We start from the raw sequence: 21932 nt of genomic DNA, 5'->3' as shown, positions 1-21932 counted from the left end.
GAAATTAAAAGGAACAATCACAAGAATGAAATGCCTGCAAGCTATATGGAAACTTTAAAAACATCATAATAAAGGCTCAAAGTACATGTATACCCCAAATAAAAAAAACAGCAAGAGGGACAAAACCTGTCACCAAGGCTAAATAGCAGAGTAAAAAAAGGGTCTTAGAGAAAAAAAGACATTTTTTAAAAATTGGGAGTCAAATCCTACTGAGGAAAATAGAAAGGAACATAAACACTGGCAAGTCAAGTGTAAAAGTATAATTAGGCAGGCCAAAAGGAATTTGAATAGTAACTAGCAGGACACAAAAACTAACAGCAATTTTTTTTAAGTACATCAGAAGCTGGAAGACTGCCAAACAATTATCTGGGCCACTGGAGGATCGAGGTGCTAAAGGAGTACTTAAGAAAGGCAAGACCATTGCAAAGAAGCTAAATTGCATTGGTCTTCGCTGCAGAGCAGCATTTCCCAAACGTGGGATGCTGCTTGTTCAGGGAAAGCCCCTGGCAGGCCAAGCCGGTTTGTTTACCTGCCGTGTCCGCAGGTTCGGCCGACCGCGGCTCCCACTGGCCGTGGTTCGCCGCTGCAGGCCAATGGGGGCTGTGGGAAGTGGCACGGGCAGAGGGACGTACCGGCCACCGCTTCCCGCGGCCCCCATTGGCCTGCAGCCAATTGTTTGGGAAACACTGTTGCAGAGGATGTGAGGGAGATTCCCACACCTGAGCCATTTTTTATAGGTGACAAATCTGAGGAACTGATAGAGGAGGTTTTGGAACAAACTGATAAATTAAATAGTAATCAATCACCAGGATCATATGGTATCCACTGAGGAGATCTGAAGGAACTCATATATGAAATTGCAGAACTATTAATTGTGGTTTGTAACCTATTGCTTAAATCAGCATCTGTGTCAGATGACTGGAAGATAGCTAATGTAATGCTGATTTTATAAAAAGGCTCCAGTGGTGGTCCTAGCAGTTACAGGCTGGTAAGCCTGATTTCAGTACCAGGCAAATTGATTGAATCTGTAGTAAAGAACAGAATTATCAGACACATAGATGAAAACGGTATGTTGGATAAGAGTCAACATGACTTTTGTAAAGGGAAATCGTGCCTCACAAATCTATTAGACTTCTTAGAGGGGGTCAACAAACAGATGGACAAGAGTGATCCAGTGGATATAGTGCACTTGGACTTTCAGAAAGCCTTTGACAAGGTCCCTTACCAAAGGCTCTTAAGCAAAGTAAGCTGTCATGGGATAAGAAGTAAGGTCTTCTATTAGATCAGTAACTGGGTAAAAGATAGGTAACAAAGGATAGGAATGGTCAGTTTTCAGAATGGAGAGAGGTAAATAGTGAGGTCCCACAAGGATCTGTACTGAAGCCAGTGCTGTTCAACATATTCATAAATGATCTGGAAAAAGGGATAAACAGTGAGGTGGCAAAGTTTGCAGATGATACAAAATTACTCAAGATAGTGAAGTCTGAAGCAGACTGTGAAGAGTTACAAAGGGATCTCACAAGACTGGGTGTGTGGGCAACAAAATGGCAGATGAAATGCAAAGGAATGCGCATTGCAAAACATAATCTCAACTCTACATACAAAACAACGGGGTCTAAATTAGCTATTAACTCTTAAAAAAAGATTTTGGAGTCATTGTGGATAGTTCCCAAGGTGCAGCAGCGGTCAAAAAAACTAACAGAATGTTAGGAACCATTAGGAAAGGGATACATAATAAGACAGAGAATATCATAAATCCACTATAGAAAGCAGCACCCACACCTTGAATAGCACATGCGGTTCTGATCGCCCCATATCAAAAAAGGTATATTAGAATTGGAAAAAGTACAGAGTAGAGCAACAAAAATGATGAGGGGTATGGAATGTCTTTCACATAAGGAGAGAGTAAAGACTGGGACTCTTTACCTTAGAAAAGAGATGACTAAGGGGAGATACGATAGAGGTCTATAAAATCATGACTGGTGTAGAGAAAGTGAATAAGGAAGTGTTATTTACCCCTTCACATAACACAAGAGCCAGGGGTCGCCCAAGTAAATTAATAGGCAGAGGGTTTAAAACAAACAGAAGGAAGTGCTTCTTCACACAAGGCACAATCAAACTGTGGAACTTGTTGGCAGGGGCTGTTGTGAAGGCCACAAGTATAAATGGGTTCAAAAAATGAGAAGTTTGTGGAGATAACAATGAGACAAGTTCATGGAGGATAGGTCCGTAAATGGCTATTTCAAGATGGTCAGTGAAGCAACCCTGTGCTTTGGGGATCCCTAAACCTCTGACTGCCAGAAGCTGGGACTGGACAACAGGGGATGGATCACTCAATAAATTATCCTGTTCTGTTAATTCCCTCTGAAGCATTTGACACTGACCACTGTTAGAAGACAGGACACTGTGCTAGATGGGCCACTGGTCTGACTCAGTATGGCCATTCTTATGTTCTAGATTTATTCCTTGGAGATTCTTGCGAAGGCTATCCCTTTCTGTAGCATGTCAGGATTTGTAGTATGGTAGTGGTAAAATGACTCCCTGCATGCTTCATTTTCTCATCATCTTCTAAGGTCACACATCTATAGGATAGACTTCAGATTTAAAAAATAGTGCTGATATGTGGGACTAGTATTTAAATTTAATATAAATCTTCAAGAATCAAAATGCAGTCCCTTGTGTTATACTGGGTTTTGCCCCTTAAGCTTAGTAATTTATTGCTGGTGTATCTGTTGATCATTTTACCTTTTATTTGTATTTGCTTTCATGTGTGTTTTACTTTGTTCTAAATAAGGTTTACCTAGCCCAGAGATCACAGGTCCACCTGGCTTCCCTGGTGAGAGAGGTGAAAAGGGTGACCAAGGTCCTCCAGGACTCTCTCTGCATGGATCAACTGGAAGGGATGGTTTTCCAGGGCCTCCAGGTCCTCCAGGACCTCCAGGACTTCCAGGCATAACAAGTAGGTGAAGATTTTATTTCAGGGGTCAGGAACCTTTCAGAAGTGGGGTGCTGAGTCTTCATTTATTCACTTTAATTTAAGGTTTCACGTGCCAGTAATACATTTTAACGTTTTTTAGAAGGTCTCACTCTATAAGTCTATATATTATATAACTAAATTATTGTCATATGTAAAGTAAATAAGGTTTTCAGAATGTTTAAGAAGCTTCATTTAAAATGATATTAAAATGCTGATCTTACGCCGCTGGCCCTCTCAGCCCGTTGCCGGCCTGGGGTTCCGTTCACCTAGGCTGGCAGCAGGCTGAGTGGGGCCTACGGCCGGGACCCTGGCTGACAAGGAGCTGGCAGCCAGAACTCCAGACCAGCAGTGGGCTGAGCGGGGCCGGCTGCTGGGACCCCAGACTGGCAGTGGGCTGAGCAGCTCAGCCCGCTGCCGGTCTCGGGTTCAGTCCGCCAGCTCCTGCCAGCCAGGGTTCTGGCTGCTGGCGCCGCTCAGCCCGCTGCCGGTCTGGGATCCCAGCCGTGCTCACATAGAGTGGATACCTACCTTCTCCCTGGTTCTAGCCCATTCTCTTCCTCTCTCTCTGCACTGAGCTGAGGGTGGGAGTGCACTGAGCACAGGACTGGGGGTGAAGGAGCAGGCTGGGGGTTGGGGTGCAGGGTCTGGCCAGGAGCTAGAATGAGGGAGGGGGCTCGGGGTTGGGGCAAGAGATTTGGGTGTGGAGTGCTTACCTCAGCAGCTCCCATTTGGTGCGAGGGGTGCAGGTCGGAATGTGGGAGGGTGCAGGAGCTCCTGTTTGATGCTCAGGGTGGGGGTGGGAATGTGGGGGGTGCAAGAGTCAGGACATGGGGTATGAGGGGCCTGGGTATGTGTGGGGGGTGCAGGAGTCAGGGCATGGGGTGTGGGGGGGCTGGGTATGTGTAGGGGTACTGGAGTCAGGGCTGGGGTCATGGGGGGGTGCAGGGATCAGGGCAGGAGGCTGGGTTGTGGGGGGGTGCATGGGTCAGGGCAGAGGGTTAGCTGTGTGTGAAGGGGGTGCAGGGATCAGGGCAGAGGGCTGGGATGTGTGGGGGTGCAGGGATCAGGGCAGAGGCTGGGTGTGTGTGAGCAGGGTGCAGGGCTCAGGGCAGGGGGCTGGGGTGTGGTGGCGGGGATGTACGGTGCAGGGGTCAGGGCAGAGGGCTGGAGTGTATGAGGGGGGTGCAGGGCTCAGGGCAGGGGACTGGGGTGGGGGGGATGTAAGGGTCAGGGCTGGGGGTGTGGGCTGGGGTCTTGGGGGTGCTCCCAGCCCCCTGCTCAGAGCGGCTCATGGCAGGGGGCTGGAGGGGATATGCCCTGATTCCACCCCCCTTTCCCAAGGCCCCGTTCCCACCTCTTCTCTGCCTCCTCCCCGGAGCAGCGAGCGCGCTGCAGCTCCTCTTCTCCCCCTCCCGCGCAAGGGCCGTCAGCTGATCAGCAGCAGGGAGGGAGAGAAGGAGGGTCAGGAACCCAGCACCCTGGGGGAAGAGGCGGGGGAGGGGGAGCTTGCCTGCCCTGCAGCAGCAGCCGGCAGGACCAAGCTTCTTTATCCTCCGGGCAGGCAGGATTTTTAATGGCACGCTGCTGCCTGCCGGGGTCCTGGCCTGGGTTCAGCAGCGGGCTGAGCGGGGCCGGCGGCTGAGACCCGGCAGGCAGCAGCGTGCCATTAAAAATCAGCTCGCGTGCCGTTGCCAACCCCTGTTTTATTTCAATATGCAGCTGAAACACTGTTAAAGTTTTGTATATTCAAAAAGAACAAGGGCAACAAGGATATGTCAGGAAAGTGGAGGCCATGATCAGAATCAGCGTGTAAAGAAATGCTCCCTAAGTATGGAAAGAGAGAAACATATGTGACTTTGTTAATGCAAAAAAATGAGGAACTGTCTAATAATTAAACAAATCATTTGCCTGACTCAAGACACAGATCTTTTTCTGGATAAATGGCTGTTACTTTTGACTTCTTTCAAAAATGTATCTGATTACATGATCCCACACCTGGCATAAATAGTTATACATGCAGAGCTGTCCCTTGGTACAGCAATTCGGGGTGCCGCGCTTTGGGGAGCTCTGCGCTTCGATAAAATCTTGAGGAGGTGGGCGAGGTGGTAAGGCGGGCAGGCGAGCAGGGTGTGGAGGAGAATGGGGAGGCGAGCGGCTGGTGGGGGGGGCCCGAGGAGGAGCCCCCCTACCAGAACCTCCCCATCTCCCCAGTGCCTCCTGCCCGCCGGCAGGCCCCATTGATCAGCGCCTACCACGGCCACAGATCAGATGTTTCTCAGTGTCAGGAGGTGTGGGGGGGAGGGGGAGGGGAGAGGAGTGAGGGTGCAGTGTGCTTGGGGGAGAGGGCGGAACGGGCGGGAAGGGGCAGGGCGGGGGTAGGAAGAAGTAGGGTGGAGTGGGGCCTTGGGGAGGGGGTGGAGTTGGGGCAGGGGGAGCACACAAGCACACCAACCCCCCCCCCCCCCCCCCCGCCAGATTGGAAACTCGGCACCTATATCACGGGCCCCACACCCCCTAGGGACGGCCCTGTATACATGTATGCATTTGGCCTCTGTTTTGACATGCTAACTTTCACATATTTATTTATGTAGTGACAATAAAATAATTTTTAAAATGAAGACAAACAAATACTTGCATTGTTTTGCATGCAAATTGTATTTGATAATGAGAAAATAGGGTTCTAATCCTATGATTCTTTACTCATGTGACATAAATGAGACTAGCATGTGATAATGGCTACAGAATCAGGCCCAACATTTATAAATTAGAAGTTATTTCCTTTTTAAATAGTAGTTTTTATTGTGAAAATGGGATTATTTAAGGTGTATAGAGCATGGGATGGGCACTTGTTTAATAAATCTAAATGAACAGCTGATGAAGAAGCAAAATGCTTTATGGGTGTTTTACAATTGGTTTTATAATTGAACATGCTTATAAAAAATAATATATTTTGAACTTGTTTCCCATTCTGTAATGGTTCTGTAAGGAACCAAAAAGATTCCTTTTATTCCATACACTTTTGCAAGTACAATACTTGCAATGGCTCATCCTAGGTGTTTACCTATAACTTAGTGTAAATGGCCATTTAACATAATAATATTAGGAAATGAGAACCTTTCTCATGTTTGCAGTGTTGTTGTAGCCATGTTGGTCCCAGGATATTAGAGAGACAAAGTTGGTGAGGCAATATCTTTTATTGGCAATATCTTATATCTTTTTTATCTTTCTGTTGGAGAAAGAACTCTTCTTCAGGTTGTGGTTGATTCTTTTTTACTGACTAACAAATTTTCACTGCATGCTTAAGTTTCTCAGGCCAGATCCTCAGCCGCTGTTAACTGGCGGAACAACAATGCCTTCAATAGAGCCATGTCAATTTACACCATCTGAGGACCTGGCTTTTTTTTTTTTAAATGACTAGGAAGTATTTGACTAGACAGATTGTAATATACATTTGCACTTAATTATGGATAGTACTTTCCAGTCAACATAAAATAAGTAGTAGATAATTACAAATAAGCAAGGATATATTTCAGTGCTAATTGCTACCTAGGGACACATTAATAGTTCATTAAACAAACATTAGAGAGACGTAGATGTTTCCATTTTCTCCATCCTAATTTTCTGCTTTATAATTCCACCACAGTATGCTCCCATATGCTTTCAGTTAGCGCTCAGCCATTTGTGCCTTGAAAACAGTGTTTATAGAAAAATTTGTTCAACATGAAATGTTAATATTGAATTATATCACTTGTTAGTAGCGCTCCCTGTAGTCTTTATTTGGATTTTAAATTACAGATTTTTAATTGTTTGAGCTGGGTCTGATTTTGTTTGCTTGTTTGTTTGTTTGTTTGTTACTGAAGAAGGACAATGCAAAAATAACAGAATCTTTGCTAGCCTTGCTGGTGATGGGGGTTAAGCCCCATCACACTTAGATAAAGAATAAAAATTGAAGATTAAAAATGATGCTATAGTTTTAGGCAAACAGATATAATTCAAATTCATTTGTTTTATTATCTACCTTGTTCAATTATATGCCTTTAAAATTAAACACTAACATGTTATTGCACTGTAGCTAAAATGTAATCATGACATAAAGACAATAGTATTTTGTCTGCAATTCTTCAGCAGACTTGAAAAGAGATGTACATATCAGGTATTACTAAATTATTGTGGTAGAGATAAACTTTTTAAACTAGTGTGGGGAGGAGATTTTGCAACAATGCCTTGCAACTGAGGATCCCCTAATGATAAAATCCTATAGATTGTGGGGATTTTTTCAACCTTTTACAGAAATTGAGGACAATATCCTTGCTATGGAATTCCAGATGGTTTAATAAGCTATAGAAAGGAATGTCATTCTCTATGAAATTCCTAAACCAACAAAACTTAGTTTAAAAAAACAATTAAGGTTGCTTAGTGATAATATATTTCCTTATGGCATCATTACAAAACCCAAACACTTATAAACAAGAAAATAAATAGTTAAAGACACTATAAATATTATACTGCCCACATAATAAAAAAAGTTTTATCAAGAATAAAGCAATGCATAGTTCATTACTGTAAAACCTTAACGCTGACCAAAAAGCCCCTCCACCTCATTTTACCAGTTTTCACAAAATACATGCATAACGCAAAACTGATTTTTACTTCCTGGGTTTGTTTTGTGTGTTTGTTGTAATATGTTGTGTGACATGTTCCCCCCGGGGTGCCACCTGGAACTGGGGTACCACTGAGTTCTCTGACTTACCAGCCTGGGCTCCCTCTCAGCACTGTGCTGCTGTGACAAGCTGTGGACTGCTTCCAGTCCTATACTCCCACCAGCATTCACAGAGGCAGGGACACACCCAGCTGCAGTTGCATGCAAGCTGTGGTCAGCCACTGCATGAGCCAACAATAGAAAGACTACAGCCAAAATAACCCCCAGCTTCCCTGCCTAGGACCCCAGAGCTGTACCGCTCTGTCCTGGTCAAAACTTCAACCTGTATGAATTTATTACCCAGTTCGCCTCTCCCTCAATGTGGAGAGGAATATGCACAATATGCTTGTGTTAACCAAGCTGAGATTTTCCCCAGACACTTCAGTCAAAGGAATGCTAGTTCAGATTAAAACATAAAACAAGTTTATTAACTACGAAAGATAGATTTTAAGTTATTATAAGTGATAGCAAACAGATCAAAGCAGATAATCTAGCAAATAAACAAAACCACAAACTAAGCCTAAAATACTAGATAGATCAGATATGAATTACCACTTTATATAGCTTTAACATATGGCGGGAATCCTTTGTTTCAAAGTCAGTTCCCAGCCCAGTTTGTGGGAAAATGCAGGAACGCAAAATGGAGATCAGTGTCATGTAGTCTGGTCTCATGCCCTCCTGAGTCATAGCAGCCATTACTTATAGGCTGTCTGGAGCAGTCTCAGGAAGGCTCACCCAGTGGGGAATAAGCTTCTCCCAAGGCCTATTGTTTTCCCTAATGGCCTATTACCCTGAATAGGCCCTTCACAACCAGCTATCTAGACTGGAAGCATCTTGTGTAATGGGTGTCGCCCAGGTGTAACTACATTTGAAATACAGATACATAGTCAATATTCATAACTTTAGATACAAAAATGATACATGCATACAAATAGGATAATCCTATTCAGCAAATATGCTGACCTGGACTTCAGAAAAGCACCCTGGACTTCAGAAAAGCAGACTTAGACTCCCTTAGGGAACTGATGGGCAGGATCCCCTGGGAGGCTAATATGAGGGGGAAAGGAGACCAGGAAAGCTGACTGTATTTTAAAGAAGCCTTATTGATGGTGCAGGAACAAACAATTTCAATGTGCAGAAAGAATGGCAAATATGGCAGGCGACCAGCTTGGCTTAACAGTGAAATCTTCGGTGAGCTTAATCTCAGAAAGGACGCTTACAAGAAGTGGAAATTTGGACACATGACTAGGAGGAGTACAAAAATATTGCTTGATCATGCAGGGGTGTAATCAGGAAGGCCAACGCACAATTGGAGTTGCAGCTAGCAAGAGATGTGAAGGGTAACAAGAATGATTTCTACAGGTATGTTAGCAACAAGAAGAAGGTCAGGGAAAATGTGGGTCCCTTATTGAATGGGGGAGGCAACATAGTGACAGAAGATGTGGAAAAAGCTGAAGTACTCATTGCTTTTTTTGCCTGGGTCTTCACAGACAAGGTCAGCTCCCAGACTACTGCACTGGGCATCGCAGTGTGTGGAGGAGGTGAACAGCCGTCAGTGGTGAAAGAACAGGTTAAGGACTATTTAGAAAAGCTGGACATACAGAAGTATATGGGTCCAGATCTAATGCATCCAAGGGTGCTGAGGGAGTTGACTGATATGGTTGCAGAGCCATTGGCAATTATCTTTGAAAATTCATGGTGATCAGGGGAAGTCCCAGAAGATTGGAAAAAGGCAAATATAGTGCCCATATTTTAAAAAGGGAAGAAAGAGAACCCAGGGAACTACAGACCAGTCAGCCTCACTTCCATCCCCAGCAAAATCATGGAGCAGGTCCTCAAGGAATCCACTTTGAAGCGCTTGGCGGAGAGGAAGGCGATCAGGTACAGTCAACATGGATTCACTAAGGGCAAGTCATGCCTGACCAACCCGATTGCTTTCTATGATGAGATAACTGGCTTTGTGGATATGGGGAAAGTGGTGGATGTGGTATATCTTGACTTTAGCAAAGCTTTTGATACGGTCTCCCACAGTATTCTTGCCAGCAAGTTAAAAAAGTATGGATTGGATGAATGGACTATAAGGTGGATAGAAAGCTGGCTAGATTGTCGGGCTCAACGGGTAGTGACCAACGGCTCGATGTCTAGTTGGCAGCTGATATCAAGCAGAGTGCACCAGGGGTTGGTCCTGCGGCTGGTTTTGTTCAACATCTTTATTAATGATCTGGTTGATGGGATGGATTGCCCCCTCAGTAAGTTTGCAGATGACACTAAGCTGTGGGGAGAAGTAGATATGCTGGAGGGTAGGGATAGAGTCCAGGGGGACCTAGACAAATTGAAGGATTGGGCCAAAAGAAATCTGATGAAATTCAACAAGGACAAGTGCAGAGTCCTGCACTTAGGATGGAAGAATCCCATGCACTGCTACAGGCTGGGGACCAACTGGTTAAGTAGCTGTTCTGCAGAAAAGGACCTGGGGATTACAGTGGACGAGAAGCTGGATATGAGTCAACAGTTTGCCCTTGTTGCCAAGAAGACCAATGGCATATTGGGCTGTGTTAGTAGCAGCATTGCCAGCAGATCGAGCGAAGTGATTATTCCCCTTATTCGGCACTGGTGAGTCCACACCTGGAGTATTGCATCCAGTTTTGGTCCCCCAACTACAGAAGGGATGTGGACAAATTGGAGAGAGTCCAGTGGAGGACAATGAAAATAATTAGGGGGCTGGGGCACATGACTTATGAGGAGAGACTGAGGGAACTGGGGTTATTTAGTCTGCAGAAGAGAAGAGTGATGGGGATTTGATAGCAGCCTTCAACTACCTGAAGGGGGAGTCCAAAGAGTATGGAGCTCGGCTGTTCTCAATGGTGGCAGATAACAGAACAAGGAGCAATGGTCTCAAGTTGCAGTGGGGGAGGTCTAGGTTGGATATTAGGAAACACTTTCACTAGGAGGATAGTGAAGCATTGGTTACCTAGGGAGGTGGTGGAATCTCCATCCTTAGATGTTTTTAAGGCCCGGCTTGACAAAGCCCTGGCTGGGATGATTTAGTTGGTGTTGGTCCTGCTTTGAGTAAGGGATTGGACTAGATGACCTCCTGACTTCTCTTCCAACCCTAATCTTCTATGGTTCTATCATTCTATGAAATCATAACTTCTTCAAGTGCTTGTTCCCATCCATTCCAATTAGGTGTGCGTGCATCGCGTACATGGACGTCAGAAACTTTTTTCCTTAGCAGCTCCCGTCGGTACGGCAGAGGAGCACCCTAGAGTGGTGCCCTCATGGTGCTGTATATAGTAACCTGCTGGCCCAACGCCCCTTCAGTTCTTTCTTACAGTCCATGAAGGCATTGGAACGTGGTCTCTCACTTGCGAGTGATCTCTTAGCAATCTAGTTTTTACCAGCTAGACAGTTTGTTGTTAGATAGTTAATAAGTTAGGTACAGTTTTAGTGAGAGGTGACTGGGATTTAGTTCCAGACACCAGCCTTGGGCTGCGGAGCATGCCGCAAGCCCAGGGGTTTAAAGCTTGCGCTATCTGCCGCAAGTCTATGCTCAACAGTCCCCCCATGACTCCTGTCTTAGGTGTCTGGGGGAGATACACCAGGCTGAGCGCTGCAAAATTTGCAAAGCCTTTAAGCCCTGTACTAAGAAAGAAAGAGACTTTCATCTTAAGTAGCTGCTCATGGAGGCCACGTTACAACCAGTGGCCCAAGACCACTCGGTACCGGGTCCAAGCTCCTCGGTGAGAAGTGCCCCAGCATCGGTGCATGATTCGACACCAGGGTCTAGAGATCACAGGCACCATAAATCACGGGCACTGAGAAGAGCCAACCAGCCCTGGCACCACTCAAGCTCCCCGGCACCGGCCAAGCGCCATAAGAAAGGGGAAAGAGGATGCTCCCCTCAAAGAGCGACCAAGACAGTCAGAGAGGCTCCTACCACTCAGAGGCAGGACTCTGGTTCCCAACCGGAGCCAGGCACCGTTGAATCCGACGCCCAGCGACTTCAGCACTGACCAGTGTCTAGAGGAGGTCTTGGAACCCCCTTCCATGCCTGACACATTTGAGGCTGCAAAGGACCTCATCGAACTGTCGGCGTCCAATCCCCTCCAATGCAGGGAGAAGCTTCCAGCACTGCTGAGGCGGGTGCCATCCAGAGAGAAACCGGCAGTGGTGCGCTGCTTGAGGTCACCGCTCATGCACGGCTCCCATTCGAGCTTGCCGCAGTGCCACTCCCTGGCACCGACGACTCCACATGAGGTTAAGGCACCAGATGAAGAAGCACCCTTGGCGCCCCCACTGAGGACCTGGCACCACTCCACGTCGCCCTCAGTCACTCGGCACCAAAGCAAGGTACCAGCCACTTCCCCGGCACTGTATGCGCTTGGCCGATCCAGGTCTTGGGATAGCCGGTACCACTCACTATCCCGATCCTCTCGGCACTGGTCCCCGGCCTGCACCTCTCGGCACCCCACAGTGGCCCAAGGATCATCGGCGCCACCTTGGTCCTCCCCTTCAGACTCTGAAGCCAACTCAGGTCACTCGAGTTATAGCAGGCACCGGACCATGACCAGCAGAGAGTCCCACGCAGCCTGGCAGCCGCAGTGGCCGCCTCCGGGGCAGTGGCCCTTTTGGACCTCGTGGGCCTACCACCAACAGCAGGGTACATTTTCTAGAGCCTCTAGATCTGTGTACTCAACGCGATGCCACTTAAGGTCGCCATATAAGCACACCTCGAGGGCAAGAGAGGCCACGCTCTCTAGGCTGACATCGGATCCCCCAGGGCAGGTGACAGAGGCAGGTCCATTGCCCACACCGTTACCAAGAGGCATGACCCCAAGACCTCAGGAGGCACAGTCTACCTCTCAAGAGACGACAGCCTTGACAGGTCCCAACACAGCCCAGGACTATGGGGGACAACAAGAAGGTAAGGACGATGGCAACCAGCCGCAGCACATGTCCTCACCTCCCCAGATGAAGCAGTGGCGGGTACATCTGTGTCAGGACCCCCACCTATAGACCATAGGGCCCATAAAGAACTTCTCCGCCAAATTTCCCTTAACATGGGCCTTTAGGTGGAAGAGGCCATCGAGCCAGAGGATCTGATGGTTGATATCCTGGCTCTGGAAGGTCCCTCAAGGGTAGCATTGCTACTGATTAAGACTATCCAGAGGAACTATAAGACTATCTGGCAAACCCTGGCTTCTATTACCCCGACAGCCAGGGGAGTGGAGAGAAAATACTTGCCCCATCTAAGGGCTATGAATTCTTATTCTCTCACCCTCCACCCTGCTCCCTGGTGGTGTCAGCAAGCCTCAGTACCAAAATCCAAAGACGCCAAACGATTGGACCTCTTTGGCAGGAAGATCTACTCGTGGGGAGGCCTGCAACTCAGGATAGCGAACCAACAGGCCATCCTTAACAGACACAACTTCAACGCTTGGAATGCTATGTCCAAGTTTAAGGATTGCCTGCCACAGGATTCACATGCAGAGTTTTCTGCGCTAATTGAGGAAGGGAAAGCAGTAGCCAAAACATCTCTGCAAGCCTCCCTCGATTCGTCCGACTCTGCGGCCAGAACCATATCCCCAGGAGTGGTTATGAGACTTTCAGCATGGCTACAGGCATCAGGCCTCCCTCCTGAGGTCCAAAACACTTTTCAAGACCTCCCCTTCGAAAGCTCTGGCCTCTTCTCGGAGCAAACAAACTCCAAGCTGCATAGCCTCAAGGATTCCAGGGCTTTGATGAAATCCCTGGAGATGCATACTCCTAGTGCAGGAAGTGCGATTGCTCATCGATATGGGGCGGTGGAGGAGGTTCACCAGGAGCTAAGGGGAAAGGGATTTTACTCCTGTTATTTCCTAATCCCCAAGGCAAAGTGGGGTCTACAACCCATTCTAGACCTTCACGGATTCAACAAATTTATGGTCAAGATCAGGTTCTACACGGTCTCCCTAAGCACTATCATCCTGTCACTGGATCTGGGAGATTGGTACGCTGCCCTCGATATGAAGGACGCCTATTTCCACATTGCCATCCATCCGGCACACAGATGCTTCTCATAGTTTGTGATAAACCGCAAGCATTACCAGTTCATGGTGCTTCCGTTCAGCCTTTCCATAGTCCCCCGCGTGTTCACCAAGTGCATGGTGGTGGTGGCGGCCTTTTTGCCCAAAAGACAAGTTCGAGTGTACCTGTACCTCGATGATTGGCTGCTGACAGGACTCTCCAAGGATCAGGTGCAGTCCCATGTTACACTGGTCAGGGACGCCTTTCACAGACTGGGGCTCCTTCTCAACATAAGCAGGTGGTCACTCGCACCGACCCAAAGGATGGAATTCATAGGGGCGCTCCTGGACTCAGTACAGGCAAAGGTGAGCCTCCCAGAACCCAGGTTTCAGGCCATAGAAAAATTGTCAAGACGATATTACAATATCCCACCACAAGCGTCAGGGGTTGTCTGAAGCTAATAGGGCATATGGTAGTCTGTACTTACGTAGTCAATCATGCCAGACTGAGGCACAGGCCCCTACAAGCATGGCTCGCATCATGTTACTGCCTGGCCCAAGACAGCCTGGACATGATAGTAACGGTACCCGGGCAAGTCTGAGAGTCTCTGCGTTGATGGCTGGACCAACCAGTAGTCTGTGCAGGAGTCCCCTTTGGCGCGCCCCAGCCTTCACTGATGCTAGTAACAGACGCATCAGATCTGGGTTGGGATGCACACCTAGGGGATCTGAGAACACAAGGTGTGTGGTCACAGGACGAGATACTCCTCCATATCAACCTGAAGGAGCTCAGAGCGGTTCATCTGGCCTGTCAAACCTTTCACGCCATTTTGCAAGGTCACAGCATGACAGTCCTGACAGACACCACCACCACCATGTTCTACATAAACAAACAGGGTGGAGCTCACTCCTCACCCCTCTGCCGCAAGCCTCTTCTCCTCTGGGACTTCTGTATAGTCACCTGATTGCCTCAACAGATCCTACCAAGCTCGCGAGTGGTCGGTCTGATCAGATGTCCTGAAGTCAGTTTTCCAAAGTAGGGGTTATCCCCAAATCGATCTATTCGCCACCAAGGACAACAAACAGTGCCCTCGGTTCTGCTCATTTCAAAACCACAGCCTGGGCTCCATCACCGACGCATTCTTAATGCAGTGGGGGGAGGGCCTGAAGTATGCCTTCCCTCCAACCCCGCTGATCCACTGGGTCCTGCTCAAGATACGCAGGGACAGAGCAATGGTGATCCTGCTTGCCCCGTCCTGGCCACATCAGCATTGGTACACAACACTCCTAGAACTATCACTAGACACCCCAATAGCTCTACCCCTGTATCCGGACCTGATCACTCAGGACTGCGGGTGCCTTCTCCACCCGATCCTACAGTCCCTGCACCTCAAGGCTTGGAAGCTCTATGGCTAAACTTGATAGAGAGCCAGTGCTCTCAGCCAGTGAGACAAATACTTCTTGGCAGCAGGAAACGTTCCACCAGGTCAACTTAACTGGCCAAGTGGAAAAGGTTCTCCTGCTGGTGTGAACCCAGACATCTGTTACCGCTCCAGGTATCTATCCCAGTTATTCTAGACTATCTGCTTCAAGTCAAGCAACAAGGCCTATCACTTTCATCCATCAGAGTACACCTGGTGGCTATTTCAGCTTTCCATCCAGGGAAATCTGGGCGCTCGGTGTTCTCAAATCCCATGGTGGTGCTTTTCCTTAAGGGATTGGAAAGGGTATACCCTTACTCTCAACCACCAGTACCAACCTGGAATCTGAACCTGGTCCTCTCCAAGCTCATGAGCCCACCGTTTGAGCCCCTGGCCACTTGTTTCCTCCTCTACCTTTCATGGAGGTAGCGTTCTAGGAGGCCATTACCTCAGAAAGGACAGTGTCTGAACTAAAGGCTCTCACGTCTGAACCCCCTTATACGGTGTTTCATAAGGACAAGATGCAAATTAGACCGCACCCTAAATTCCTCCCCCAAGGTGGACTCCCAGTTCTACATGGGACAGGACATTTATCTGCCAGTGTTCTTTCCAAAGCCTCACATGAGCCCGCAGCAGCAGAGCTTGCATACGCTAGATGTTCGAAGAGCCTTAGCGTTCTACATAGAGCGCATGAGGCCTTTTCGCACATCAACCCAACTGTTCATGGCCATAGCCGATAGAATAAAAGGCCCTCCAGTATCTTCTCAGTTTATCTCGTCCTGGATCACAGACTGCATTCGCACATGCTATGAGTTGGCTAAGGTCCCAGCTCCAGCAATCACAGCCCATTCGATGAGAGCGCAGCCCACTATGCCATCAGCAGCAGGCCAAAGATGATGTAGCAGTCGGCAGAGCTGTCGTCCAATCAATCATTCCTTGACTCCTACCCATCTCCGATGGTCAGTTTGGAAGTCACCTAATTGGAATGGACATGAACAAGCACTCGAAGAAGAAAAGATGGTTAGTTACCTCTCGTAACTGTTGTTCTTCAAGATGTGTTGTTTACGTCCATTACAATACCCACCCCGCATCCCTTCTGTCGGAGTCAACGGCAAGAAGGAACCTAAGGGGGGCCGGGCTGGCAGGGTACTATATACAGCCAATGAGGGCACCACTCTAGGGGGCTCCTCTGCCGTCCCAATGAGAGCTGCTAAGGGAAAAAGTTTCCAACGTCCGTGCACGTGATGCATGCACACCTAATTGTGATGGACATGAGCCACACATCTCAAAGAACAACAGTTACGAGAGGTAAGTCACCGTCTTTTTTCCAATGAAATCCATCTTGTAGAATATTCATCATAATTATGCCATAATCATATCATAATAATATTACTAGGATGAATATAGGGTATAGTGCTAGAGACTTCAGTCAAAATGATGTCAAATTATATTGACTCAGGACCCCTGCAATAAAACCCAATCTAGGGAGCATTATTTTTGTGTTCAGACCTGAGGTTCCGGTGAACCTTTTCACTTGTTTTCTTACTCCTGACCCTAAAACATCTGCTTTCTTAAAATATATATACACCGGACCCTCGCTAGAATGCAGGATTTGGGATCCATGCGCGGTATTGCATTAACGCGGGGACCGCGTTAAAATGAATTCCAGTTAAAGTAATTAAATTTGGGATCCATGGCTGCGATTGCGTTATATGCAAATTCGCGCTATATAGATGCGCATTCTAGCGAGGGTCCAGTGTAGTATGTGAGTTTTTAGGGATATTTAATGACATGAAAAATTTGGAAGGTTATTAACAAGCTGCTTTTGATCTAGAAAGATCAAAAGAAACCTAAGACAAAAATGAAGATTTCAAATTTTTAAATGTAACCACAACTAAAATCTGTTTAGTGAACTTTTTTCAGACTTTTCAGAAACATCCTCCTTGGCCTCCAGTGTAAAAATATGTTCTATTTTAAATAAAGTATTATCAGTTTTCTAAGCCAAAGTTATAGCTAACAAAAGCCCAGGTTTTTAAATGGAAGTTATTTGCAACCTTAATATGGAGAGACTGCCACTTGTCCATAATTCCATAGGTTTTTAGAGTAACATCTATAGAACTTAATTACATTTCTATAGACCCCTACTGATTTTATCCCTTAATTTCCATAATAGCTGACAAATAAATATGTAAACTTGCTCCTCTTCGTGGTCACAATCAACCTGTAGCTACTTCACCATTGTTCATAATAATCCATGGAGAAGTGACATTGACTTGAACTGTACTATTATGAAAAATTGTACTCGGAGAATAATGTTCTTTATTATTTTACTCCAATTTTAGACGGAATCATGGAATGTCAGCCTGGAGAACCTGGTGATCGAGGTCTTCCTGGACCCCAAGGACAACCTGGATTCTTAGGAGAGAGAGGAGATAAAGGTAATATTGTTTAAAGAGCTACTTGCATTCATTTGGACCATTCAATGGTCCTGATTCTCCACTATCTTCTATCTTGTGTAGTCATTAAGGCTTTGATTCTGCAAAGTGTTGAGCACCCTAGTCCTGATCCATAAAAGTGCATAAGCACCTGCTTACTTTAACCATGTGAGTTTCCAAGGATAGAGGCCTGAATGAAAGAGAGGACAGTGGCGTTGAATTAAGTTACATGAAGCTGACTTCAGTTCGTAATTCAGATATCCTCCACTCTGCCGTATAGTGGTAAAGGATGGGAGGATTTCAGTGGAAAAATAAGTTCAGCTTTACTTGTTCAAGTGGATTATAAGATGTAGAGGGATGTCAGAGAGAGAGGCTGAGATGCAGAAGTGGATGAAGAGAGCCAGATCAGAAATGGAAAGTGGATTTGTGAGCTATTGATATAAAGATGGTAATAGAAGCATTTAGTAATAATAAAAAAGAATTAGACAAAGCCAAGAGGTAGACCTAGGAATTTACATCCAGATTGCATAGTAAGGATTTGTGAAACTCAGTAAGACTTGACATAGCACATTCTTTATGTTAATAAAATCCTTGGTAGTTTTCTTAGGCTCCAGCTACGACTTAAATAACAAGATAGGAACATTTGCAGGCAGGATGTGAATAAGCAGGCATTGGAGAAGAGGCCACATGTAATGATTACAGATTTACGAACTCATTAGGGAAACACCTTTTGGTAGTCATCTAACCTTCTCTGACATTGGATAATAGTCAAGAGCTAGGAAGCAATTATAGAATTATTAAAAAAATGAATTTGTTTGAAAAATACAAAATATAAAATTTGCAGTGACCATGGCCTAGATTCACAAAGGTACTTAAGAACTGTGATGCTCAGCATTGTGACACCTAATTTTTAGGTTCCTGTTAAACCACAGGAACAATGCTGTGATCCACAAAGCCTGATTTATGTGCCTACGCTCCTATGCAATGAATGGGAAGAGTTAGGTGCCTTAGGATGGGATCCGCAAAAGCATTTATGCTAGATGGGGAACTGCCTGAGCTCACCAACAGAAGATGCCAACAAGAGGGGTGTTTGCTAAGCCTCACCCTTCTCACTGAGATAGGTGTGTGAGTCCAGGCTTCGGGGAGGTAGCATTTCTAACTTTTCTCAGCTGTGAGGCCTTTCTTGAAGGTAGGTGCCTATGGTGTTTTTTTTTTCTTTTTTTTAAAAGATGCCAGGCTGATGGGGGAAGGGCCTCCCTTGTAACTTTTAGCCTCGTTAGGGTCCTCACCTCAGAAACCTCTAGCTTAAGTACCCCCTTCACCTCATGAGGAGAAGGGATTTGAAGAGGGATCTGCCACCTCTCTGGTAAAGGCACTCACCTTTGGGCTGTGTGGTGCTGCCTCAGTCTCTCCTGTTGAAGCAGTTCCATTGTGGATAAATAATTAGTCATTTGAGCAGGGGGACCAGATCCTGGGTCTCCTACATTCTGGGTGAGTGCTCTAACCACCAGGCTATAGAGTCATTCTCATGGTTGTGCATGAGCTTTCTTACCCTGCCCCCTGTATCAGGCCCAGCATGCAAGTTAGGCAGATGTACACCTATCTTCCCCAGTTTGTAAACCATTCTGGGGCTTAGGCGGGAGATAAGCACTTTGAACACCTAGAGGCAGGCAGCAGTGTGTATGCCCAGAGGCAGAAACATAGGCACCAAGGGAACTTTTTACTGCAAAACCTTAAGTGCTGGGTGAATTTAGGGACCTACTAGATTCAGCCGGAATGTTGTGAATTGTAGTGGATGCTAAAACTGGGACTTAGGCACCTAAACCCAGACTTTAGTTGCCTAAATACCTTTGTGAAGCTAGGCCAATATGTTTTTTAATATTAGGAAAATACTAAAAGATGCTAAAGCGAATCCGGAGATTATGTCAGGTTCTGCACTGATTCATATGTAACCTATTGAAATTGATAGGGTTACACAGGGTGTTAAATTAGCACAGGCTGTTAAATCACAGAGTTTGGTTGACCAAAGGCCTGATCTGCAAGGTGCTGAGCTTCTTCTGCTTTCCCCCCAGGAATGAGAGAACTTAAACCTTGCAGGATCCAGTCCTGAGTCATGAAACAGAAGTTAATTCTTTCATTATATTGGGGAGGAATCACAGTATATTGTGAAAGTTGTAGAGCTTTACATGTGCTTCATTTTGGAAAGCCAAGAGGCTGAACTCAAATCAGTTTCTTTAAAGAACAAACAAAAATTCCACTTAAAACTGCTCTAACAGAAGTATCCTTTTACTGGTGAGTCAGACTCTCACAGTATAGCACGAACAGCCAATCATATTCAGGCTGAGCTCACCTAGAGGCCGGCTTTTTGGCCAAACCCTCTGTAGTGCTGTGTCTACTACTTTCCTTCATCCATTATTTTACCAATATGTTGCTTTTAGAGATTTCTGCTTTTGTTCCATTGTGGCTGGGTGTGCTCAGCCTGACTTGAGTAGGGAGACTTCTAAAAAACCAATGTGTTTTCAAGTGACAACATCAAAAGCTATTGAAAATAAAGATTTTATTTATTCTGTAGTACAGTGGTTATATTATAGGGTGAAGTATAGAAAACTAGAAAGACTGCAGCACTTTGCTGAGAAACAGTCTCCATTTCAATGCTCTTCTCAACTGTAATTTTCTTACATATATTGACCTTCAAGTTCCATTTCCCTGTCTGCAATGCCAATTGCCTTTGCCCACTGATCCGTAGTGATCTTGCTTTCTCAAATCCATTGATATGTCCAAATTCATTTCTCTCTCAAGGATAAAACATTACTTTTCTTGCAGAGCAGGTCTCCTATCCTTCTAATAAGCAACAAAGCATTCCGCATTTTCCTCCTCCTGGCCCTTTCCTTTGCTTGGGTTCAGAGAAAAGCTAAGGGCTGAACTCTGTAAATGGGTATGGCTCTGTTGATTTTAGCAGGGCTGGTATAAATGTGCAAAACACCACTGAAATCAATTGGTTTGCCCTCATTTACACCAGGAGAGAATTTGGTCCCAAAGTCTCTTTGCAAGTCACTGTTTTTCCAAACCCACAAAATCTATGTGAGTTCCAGAGTCCCCATTTTTTCCCTCTTATCTAATTTTGTTTTTTAATCTGGCACATACTACAGTAGTTCTTGTCTGTTCCCTCTTCAGCCAGATTATCTTTTCCCCCTTCCCATTAATAAAGTTTTACATATCAGTACTGTCACACATACACACACAAGGAATTTGAAGTTTTTTTAAAAAGACAATTAAAATTTTTAAATAAATTTGCTCATAAAATCTAATTTAAGCATTTAGCTAACAAATTTACTTTCTCTCAATCAACAAACAATGTCTGGAGGGTTTTTTCTTCTTAAAGGATCTGCGTGTAGTCTTCTTAAGTCTTTTTTTATCTTTGCAGGTGATAAAGGTGATGGTTGTGCCTTGTGTGATGTATCTGGGCTTCCTGGACATCCCGGGCCACAAGGGCCACCGGGTCCACCAGGTAAAAACCAAAAGCTATACAAACAAAGCAGAATCACAACTCTGCATCCGGATGTGTCATAAATTAATATTTTTCCATTAATCGACTCATTACTGAAAATAATGAAAGAGCAGGATTTTCCATAATGCTCGGTAGTGGCCTAACTATGCTTCCATTGAAATCAACAAGTGTTTTACTATTGACTTCAAAAGGAGCAGAACTCGGACAACTCTGAGCACTTTTGAAAGCCTGACCTAAATGTTGTTTTCCCAAGGATTATGAAAGGGCAATCTGAATTTGAAAAGGGTTTGTCAATAACCAGCAGCTATATGTAGTATTTTTTCTTCATTAATCTTTCTCTTGGTGGTGGGGACCTGACTGGTTTTCAGTGGGACTTCAGCCAGAATCATCCTGCTTTTAAAATTTGCAACCTAGAAATCACACACGCTCAGAACTGTGCTGAGATCTGATACTGAATTGAGTTATTAAGGCCAGATCATGGTTGACCCTGACACAGCAACTTAGGTTTCTCAGAGGGAGTAAAACTTTCTCTTCCATCTCTTGGGCATCATGGTGTTGAGATAGCTTAAAGGATCCTTTTGTAGTATCGGGACCTATGATTTTAATAAAACCATTTTTTCTTGAAAAATATATTGCTTGCCTTTAAAGTGATTTTAACCCTCCCCCCATGTTTTCAGATTATTATATTCCTGGGAATATTTTAAATACTATTTTATATCCATTTATGATTTTACAGTTAATTTTGATTTATAGGGCCAAATTCTGGTAGTAGCATGGGCAGCCACCAGAAGAAATTGTGTTTGGCAGAGGGGCTGCTGGATAAAAATGAACCTTTTCTGTTTAAATCCCTCTGTAAACCTAGAAAGTGACGGCTCTACAAACAATAT

General features: G+C 45.6%; 1 protein-coding gene and 1 long non-coding RNA gene across 2 annotated transcripts in view; both read left to right on the top strand.

Moving 5' to 3' along the window:
• Positions 1-21932, top strand: part of COL4A1 (collagen type IV alpha 1 chain) — a 209256-nt gene that overhangs the window by 136690 nt on the left and 50634 nt on the right. Inside the window, exons 21-23 of the mRNA XM_037896797.2 lie at positions 2795-2959; positions 17445-17540; positions 20962-21045. Coding sequence (XP_037752725.1) covers positions 2795-2959; positions 17445-17540; positions 20962-21045 — 345 coding nt within the window. The remainder of the gene's footprint in view (positions 1-2794; positions 2960-17444; positions 17541-20961; positions 21046-21932) is intronic.
• LOC122463765 lies at positions 5177-9685 on the top strand. The gene is made up of 3 exons (XR_006287394.1): positions 5177-5187; positions 5701-5703; positions 9437-9685. It is a non-coding gene; the product is annotated as an uncharacterized LOC122463765 (long non-coding RNA).

This window comes from Chelonia mydas, chromosome 1 (assembly GCF_015237465.2).
Source record: "Chelonia mydas isolate rCheMyd1 chromosome 1, rCheMyd1.pri.v2, whole genome shotgun sequence".
Taxonomy (NCBI): Eukaryota; Metazoa; Chordata; order Testudines; family Cheloniidae; genus Chelonia; species Chelonia mydas.
This window is presented reverse-complemented; position numbering and strand designations above follow the sequence as displayed.